The sequence below is a fragment of the Falco biarmicus genome, chromosome 3, assembly GCF_023638135.1.
Source record: "Falco biarmicus isolate bFalBia1 chromosome 3, bFalBia1.pri, whole genome shotgun sequence".
NCBI lineage: Eukaryota > Metazoa > Chordata > Aves > Falconiformes > Falconidae > Falco > Falco biarmicus.
This window is the reverse complement of record NC_079290.1, coordinates 31196786-31205137: the sequence shown is the minus strand read 5'-3', so window position 1 is coordinate 31205137 and position 8352 is coordinate 31196786. Positions and strand designations below refer to the sequence as shown.

The window sequence follows — 8352 nt, the reverse complement described above, 5'->3', positions numbered from 1 at the left end:
ACATGTCCTTTGTGTAGGACTATCTTTTATTCTTAGTGTCAATAAAATATCTGCACATTTGACCCTGTGTGCCAGTACTGTTTCAGCGACTCACGTTTGACCCTGTGCTTATGTGTGCACATACACAGCACCCATTCTATACCTGTCTGTTCTTTAGCCCTGGAGCACCTCTGTCTTACCACAGGCTGGAGAATAGGACCAACACAAACCAAATGCACTGTGAAAGGGTCTCCAGAAAAATAATGGGAAAAATGAAAAATGGGGTGGTGGATCACTTCCAAATCCCTTCTGAGGTTCGCAATTTGACTTTCAGAGGTGCTTGACATCCATAGCTTCTTAAAAGGAAAAAAAAAAAAAAAGGGGTGGGGTGGTGGGAGAAGAACACTTCGAAACAAATGCAGAGGTGGGAATTTCTGTCGCTTGTTTCCATTCTGCATGCTCCAGGCTGACATACTCCCTTTTTATGGGAACACGATTTCTGTGTCCTGTGACCCAGAATCCAGCCACTGTTCAGGCCAGAGCTGAAAGCTGCCAAGTAAGTTTGCATCGGAGGCCTTGTAGGAAAGCAGCTGTCAAAGTAGCTTGGTGGAAGCTAACAGAAAAGCAGCAAGATGAAAAACATAAATATCTGCTTTTTTACCTTCCAAAAATGTAGATGTGTGGATGAGATATTGCACTGTTGGGGCATACCTGTGCACTGACAGATAGATTATTGCCAGAATAGCAACTGCCAATGCTGCCGGCGGACAACAGGGGAGGATTAGATATCCCCTCCTCTTCCAGCTTCCAGGAGAAGCTGGGGATGTATGTACCCACAGCCACCTGCTTCAGCACTGCTTGGTTTCCTGTGGAAAGCTACAAGTTTTGTAAAAATGAAAAGGCATCGCAACGCGGATTTAAGGACGCTACCAACTCCAATCTGCACCTTAACTTAGAGCCCAGGCTTCCGTAGATTTAAGCCTTGAAAATAGGACAATGTTTGTAATACAGGTAGAATAAGCCCCGGCCTCTTGTGGTAAAATGCTTAGAGCAGCAAATATTTAGTATTAAGCCAGCCAGGACCCATTTTCTCTAATTAAACCATTTTCATCCTGATGCTGTTTCATCACATACCACCAAATGAAAAATGTGTTTCTTTAATTCAGTGCTGCTCCTAAAAGTGCTCCCATTGACCTGGAAGACTATAACCTTTCTGGACTGTAAAATCAATCAGAGACTACCTTCTGAGGGGCAGCTGATGGCACAGCATGCCAGCGAGCAGCAAAGTTCCTCGGATGAGGACTGACAGTACCTACATGGGAGGAAAATGCAGGGCTGTTTATGCTCTAACTTACCACATGGCTTCCAAGTGTAAAAGCTCCAGCAGGATTTTTTTTTTCCCTAGCTTTACAATTGTTGCTGCTATAAAACCTGTACTTGGGGCTGGAAATCAATGTATTAAATGTCTTCATATAGCTGAAGAGCTTACAGCCTTTCTTTAGCACCTCTTCATGAAAGTCCTGCCAAGTCAGTGATGACCAGGGGCACACAGAGACAAGGTGTTTTTATGATTTCTTGTGACCACTGATGTCCTAGTGCCTACAGTGATGAAGAGCACCCTTAGCTGACTGTATTATTCTACCAGACACCACCACATTAGATAATGGGAAGCAAAAATAATACAATTTAGGTACAGGATATTGCATAAGGCACAGCTAAAGCTGCATGCCTCTGAATTTATGGTGCCTGATTTCCTGTAGCTTCCTCTGTTGTGGAGTCTACAGCTCGGGAACGCTGCAGCCTTCCTCTTTCTAAGGGTGCCAATTCCTTCTTCTCTGGCAGTTGCCTTTTGCCATGGAAATTGCAGAATGGAAGTTCTGCAGCTTTGACAGGTGGTCAAGGTTAGTCACACAGCTAAAGCATAATTTTTGGAAAAGAAAAAGCAAACGAACCTCATTGACTGAGGAAATGAGTTTGTCGATGTCATTTTTGTGTTGCTGCAAAGGCGTTTATGTAGTTATCGTAGCACTTCAAGTGGTGTCTTCCAGCTACTTCTAAAAAAAACACAGGAGGAAATTCCCAGAAAAGCTGAGAGGAGGTTTTTTTGTTAACTTCATCTGTTCATTTCGTTGCAGCTAGTATTTCACCTCTGATTTCTGCCCTATGTTGTACAAACTGAGGATGAAAGACAGCTGTAACTGGCCCTCCAACTCATACGCTGCAAGGTTTGTAAGAAGTTGAACAGATCTTGGCTACCAAGAAGTGACCAAGCCAGATCATTTGAAGCCAAATGAACAAGCAAGTTGAAAGTACCTACCAAAAAGAGGCTGAGGAGAACAGAGCTACTTAATATTTGGGAAGAGCAATATGACATGGACAAAAGACATGTAAAAGTGAAAGATTACAACCACAAACTGTAAATAATGGCCTGGGTAAGGCGGGAATGCAAGGTGAAGAGAGGAAAATCATGGGGCCAGGGACTAGGAGGGAATGAGGGATGTTCTTTAGGTGGAGAAGAAGGTGGAGATGGAGATGATGGAAATGAAGATGGAGACAGAGAAGCTGCTGACACTGGGACTGGCCCTGGCTGGCCAGAACTTAAGCTGTGCATTAACCAGCCCACATCCTTCTTCTCCCTTATGCCTTCCATGAGATGCACTTCCTATTTTCATTAAAATTTTCTTTAAAACCCGATTTTAAGGACTTAGGGCAGAGTCCCTGCTTTCCTATCATGTATGTTATGCCGAGTACTATACCAACGTAACTTTTACAGGAGTCTCTAAGTGCTGGTGCAATACACAATAGTAAGCTAAAAGGCAGACAAGGAGACACAAGGGGAATAGCAGAGAAAAGTCATTCTACCTGCCAGACTTCTGGCTAAACTGAGTTTCTTTCAAGAGCTCAGGGAATGTGAAAGTAGAAAGAGCAAGATCTAACAAGGAAGTGAAGGTAAGTCTTGGGCAAGGGGTCAGGAAAACACTTGTTCAGTCACATAGAGAAAACTCATGAGGAGTTAAGCTGCAATGTAGACTATAAATGAAAAAGCTGTGGCAGCCTTGTGCCATGCTAACTAGCGCAACACCACTGAGAGGCATGTTGAAAGATGAGATTGTGAGTTGTTTGCATTTGTTTACAAAATTATTTAAAATCAAGTTTATCCCCAAAATACAGCCCACCGTAAATATAATGAACTCCTTCCCCAATGCATTGCAGTATCACTTGTTACAGGTATCTAAATGGCTTATTTTTGATCTTACAGCTCATGTGATCCAATACAAAATCTTGTGTTTTGAACAATTTTTTTCTTCACAAGACAAAAAAAAAGATAAAACCTAGCTAAATGCCTATTGTGAAAATACAATTTTATTCCAAATTTAAAGTTGAAGTAAACTGTATTTTCACTGACAAATTAAGATAGTCTAAGCATACTGTGAAGGCCAAATGTAGCATGTACCTGAACTTGCTTCTTGCTTCTCTAGAAATCAACAACTGGTATCTGAAGACCGGCACAGGCTAAATGTATTAAAGAAACCCTACCTATAAACCACAGATACTTAAAGCTTAGAAGAATGGTTACTTCACTGTTCCAGCTTTATCCCATTTGGGAAACAAAGTAGACAGTGATTTTTATATTAAAGTTCCTTTCTGTTTGTATACCTGCATAGCGTAGCATAAGGCAGTATGTGAAAAAGAGAATTTGTGGTGAATCAATGGAAACCTTCTGGCAACATTTCAATTGGTCCAACATCTTGTAAAACTTTGCTTCCAAACCAAAATAAGCCATGTTTGATCTGTTCCCTTATGAAGAAGCGACGTGTGCTCTATTTTGAAGACGACAACTTTAAAGACGTATAAGGAAGATGTGATGATAAAGGTTGCTGGCACGAGCTTAGGACATTCGCGTTACAAGTGATGAAGATGCGTCGGTGAATTATGCGAGTTATCTGAAACAAGTGCCAAAATTCCTTTTACCAAATCATCACACACTCGACATAACACTTAGCTTACTATAACCCTTTTCATATATATATCTCCCAGCCTCGCACAAAGGAGAAAGTAAAAGCTATTTTAGAAGTAATTTAGGAAGCTTAAAAACCAGCCAGTCACTGTGAAATTTATTAGCATCTTTTCTAAGCCTCACTTCAACTGCCAGTTTATTGAAAAGTGTTATTCTAGTAAAATCCTGAAAAGGAATGTCTCGAGGCTTTCAATGACTACAAAGGACACTTGTAAAGTTAGCTGTTCTCATTAGTATACAGAAGCTAGGATTTGGGGAGGGGGGAAGAGGGGGGAAGGGGGTTGCAGAATCAATGCATAATTATCGGGGACAAAAAGCTCCAAGTCAACCACGCCAGCCTTCAGAATTTCAGCTGACAGCCACACATATACTTTTAACTCTGTGTCCATTGGCTATGGTTGGTTTTTAGCTTGTTTCCTCCAGCTCTTTTAGTAAAGATAATTAAACTACTTATCCTAGGGTTCAAATTCAGCGTCAGCACAGCAAATACCTATTTGACTGAGCAGTTAAAGGACAAATACAAGAACAACTGGTTTTTTAGTCGTTGACTAGTGGTTATATTGGAAGCTAAGATTTCTTTTTACATTCTATTGAACTTTTTTTCCTGGATTACGAAAGAAACAGAACAATTTCAAATAAAAATTCATTTGAAGTAAGGACAACCTATACATTATTGTATTAGAGGATAAGAACTAATGGCAGATCTGAATCCTTTCCAAGTTGTACAAAATGCCACAAAAGCAGCATAAGTTATGAGAAAAAGGACTTCAGATGTTAGTAATTAAGGAGGTTCTAAAATGCATTGAACTTCTTCCTTTGCATTTTACATGCTTTGATATGGAAAAACAGCATTCTACTTATAAATTAATCAAGATAAAGCTAATAATAACATCACATACTGTTCCTAGCGCATGAGGAATTCAGTGAGACATAAAAACCTTCAGCATCAGTTTCCATCAGTAGCTGACAGCACAGAAAGAAATCTGAAATATTTTGTGGATTTAATGTGTTCTTGAAAGAACTAATCGCACAAGTAAACGTAGTTGCTCAAATTGCTCTCTTGGACAAAGGCAAACATCTTCCATTTTCTTTCATGTGGGATTGCTACCTTCTTCAAAGGAGAAGCTTTTACCTCAAATTGAGTGGGGGTTGGGAGATTGTTATGCTCCAGTCTGTCTGATGTGCTTAGTTCTGATCTTGAGGTTCATTCTTTGACTCCTAAACACCTAACACAGGATTTTACCAAGGAAGCTGTTCAGAATAGGTATCAGAACTTAATCACCACCAGCATCGAATTCTACATTTTACAGAGGGTTGGGGGTTTTTTCTCCTTCACATTGCTGCCTAGACCTCTCCCCCCTTCTTTGTAGAGTCTTCCCCCCCCCCCCCAAACCCTCCCCGGTAGAAAAAAAACCCACACCAAAACCAACCAAACAAGTAAGTAACCAACACAAGCTCTGTTCTTTCCCCAATACAAGATACCTAATTTTAGTTTCAGTATGATTCGACTTAGAAATTCCACCAGCCACATTCTCGGCTGCTCAAAGGGGTGTCTCACGGCTTTCGAGCGAACAGTGCTGGCAAACAAAGGGGCTCGGTTGCATCTCCGTGCATTAATAGCCGGTGTCCCACTGCATAGACTATGCGGATTGTTGTGGGGATTTTTTTTTGTGTGTGTGTGTGTGTTTGCAAAATGGAGATCTCACAACTGAAAGAGATCAAGGGGAACGTGCCTACTGAAGCATCATCCAGTTTTGTTCTCATGAATCAAAATTCACTTCCCCTTAACAATGAAACACAGATCCGAAAATAAAAACAAGACCAACGTTTATTCAATACAGACAGGTTAATTAAGACAGTAAGTCCTGTAAATCAGGAACACATTTCAAACACTCCGGTACGAAGTGCATATATTTAAAATCAACAGCTGCATCTTGCATTCGAGCCATTGAGTTTGTCAGGGAAGGGTGGATTCAGGGTTTTTTTTGTTGGGGTTTTTTTTTTTTTTTTTTTGGTAGAAAAAACTTGTTTCGGCTACCTTATGTGAACAATGCGTCTCAGGCTCCATTCACTCATCAGGCTTTACAATTATAAGTCCAGCTGCCTTCCAGCTTTGATATTCACATTTCTTTTTTTAAAATGCTCCGTACAGTCACAACGGGGGGGAAATAATAATAAACATTAAAATAATAATAATTAAAAAAACAAAACAAACAGAAAAACAAAACCCAAACCAGCCCGGGAGGGGAAAGGAAACACCTCCCGCCGGGGTCAGCGAGAATTATTGCAAATGGCTCCTGAGAGCCGGAGCAGCCCCGCGGCGGCCGGGGCACCGGCGGGAGGGGGCCCGCGGCCCCGGCCGGGGGGGGAGGGGGGGGGGGAGGAGGAGCTCCCGGGACGGCGCGGGACACACACACACACACACACACACATACACACACCAGCAGCCCGGGGCGGGCGGCGTGCGCGGCCCTCGCCGACTGGAAAGCGGCGGGGCTCGGCGCCGCGCCGGGGGTGACCTTGGCGGGGGGGAGGGGGGGGCGCAGCCGCCCCACCCCAACCGACAGCGACCCCGCCGCGCCCGTCCCGTCCCCGCCCGGCAGCGGGGGGGGGGGGGCCCGCCGCCGCCCCGCCGCGGGGGGAGACTTACATCGCGGCGGAGCCAGCGCCGCGCTCCCGCAGTCCGCTCGGCGGGAGGCCCCGCCGCCGCTAGCGGCCGCCCCGTCCGCGCTCCGCTGCCCCGGCCGCCGCTCGTCCCCGTCGGCTACTCCCGGGGCTGCACCGCCACCGCCGCCGCCGCCTCGGCCGCCTCGCCGTCCGCGCCGCTGCTCCCCGCCGAGGCGCTGCCGCTGGAAGCCGTGGAGGCCGCCGCTGCCGCCGCCGCCGCCGCCAGCTGCAGCCGCCGGACGGCTTCTTTGATGAGGTTGCCGGAGAGAATGAGCTGCTGCAGGAGCCGATGGGGGTCCTCCTCCTCCGCCGGCCCGTCGCCCGGCCCCGGCGGCGGTTGCTTCCTCCGACGGGCGGCGCTCCGCAGCCAGCCCCGGCCGCACAGCTGCTTGGTCACCCGCTGGTGGCCGCTCCTGTCCGGCCGCGGGGGCTCGGCGTGCTGCTGGTGGGCTTGCGGCGGGGCCGGCCCCCGCGGCGCCAGCAGGCCGCCGCCGCTGCAGCGCGGCGAGTAGGGAGCGGCGCGGTCGCGGGCGCTGCCTGGCCCCAGGTGCTTGGGGGCGCGGGGCGGCGGCGGCGCCCGCTGGGCACTCAGCTGCAGCACCTCGCCCAGCTTGGCCACCAGCGCGTCCACCTCCTTGGAACCCGCCTGCCCCACGGCCACCGAGCGCTCCAGCAGCAGGAAGCGCTCGCCCGGGCGGCACGGCATCTCGGCCGGCGCCCTGCCGTGCCGCAGCCGCAGCGGGACCGGGGCCGCCGCCCGCCGCCCCGCGCGCACGCGAGCACACGCGGCTCCGGCGGCTGCGGTTGAAGCTGGAGCTCGGCCCGCTGGCGTTGGTTTGTAAACAATGGGTGACGCGGGATCCCGGGCGCCTCCCACTGCGCCGGGCGGGGGGGGAACCCCCGCCGTCAACCGTCCGCCGCCCGCTCCCGCCGCCCGCGCCCCGGGCGGCGCCCAAGGAAGGCTCGCCCGGCGGCGCGGGAGCCGGTTCCCGAGGCCGGAGACCGGCGGCGGGGCGAGGCTGCCCCGCACCCACCAGCCACGCCGCTCCCTCTCCCCCCCGTCTACGTGCCGCGTGGACCGGCCCGCTTTCAAACCCCGCACCTCGGGTCTCGGAGGCGGGGCCAGGGTGATTGGCAGGAGGGGTGTGAGGGGGCGGGGCGGGCCGGCGGAGAGGGACGGGGCCGGTCGGCGGGGAGGGGGTGCTGAGGGGCCGCGCGGGGCCGGGGGGGCCCTTCGCCGTCCGGTCGCCTCGGGACGGGTGCCGGAGGAGAGGCGGCGGCGCCGAGGGCGAGCGGCGGCCGGGCGCAGAGGGAAGGGAAGGGAAGGGAAGGGGGGGCCGGCTGCCTGCCTCCCCCCAGGGGCTCCCCTCGGGCGCCCGGTCCGCCTCCCCCTCGCCCGGTGCCCTGTCCTCGCTGGCCCGCCCCGGGACACCGTGACGGGCTCGCCGCGTGCGGGCGCGGGCCGGTGCCGGCTGCCGGCGGGGGGGCAGCTGCCCGCGCTCCTGCCCGCCCTCCCGCCGCTGCACGTTCCCCCGCGCGAGCGCGGCCGCTGCGCGCTGGAGCCGCCGGGAGCGAGTCGCGGCGCTGCCGTCCCCGCTGCGGGCGTCCCCGACGACATCCAGTTTTGAGACGGCGACGGCTGCAGCGCCCGGCTCCGGGGCCCCGCGCACCCCGCGCCCCAACCGGGT

The 8352-nt window shown here is 50.6% G+C and overlaps 1 protein-coding gene across 1 annotated transcript; it reads right to left on the bottom strand.

Annotated features, from left to right (window-relative positions):
- Positions 1 to 5807: 5807 nt before the first annotated feature.
- LOC130146765 (GSK-3-binding protein-like) lies at positions 5808 to 7779 on the bottom strand. The gene has a single exon (XM_056333258.1). It carries the CDS (start codon positions 7368 to 7370, stop codon positions 6762 to 6764), a length of 609 nt encoding a protein of 202 aa, XP_056189233.1. The 5' UTR covers positions 7371 to 7779; the 3' UTR covers positions 5808 to 6761.
- Positions 7780 to 8352: the final 573 nt, after the last annotated feature.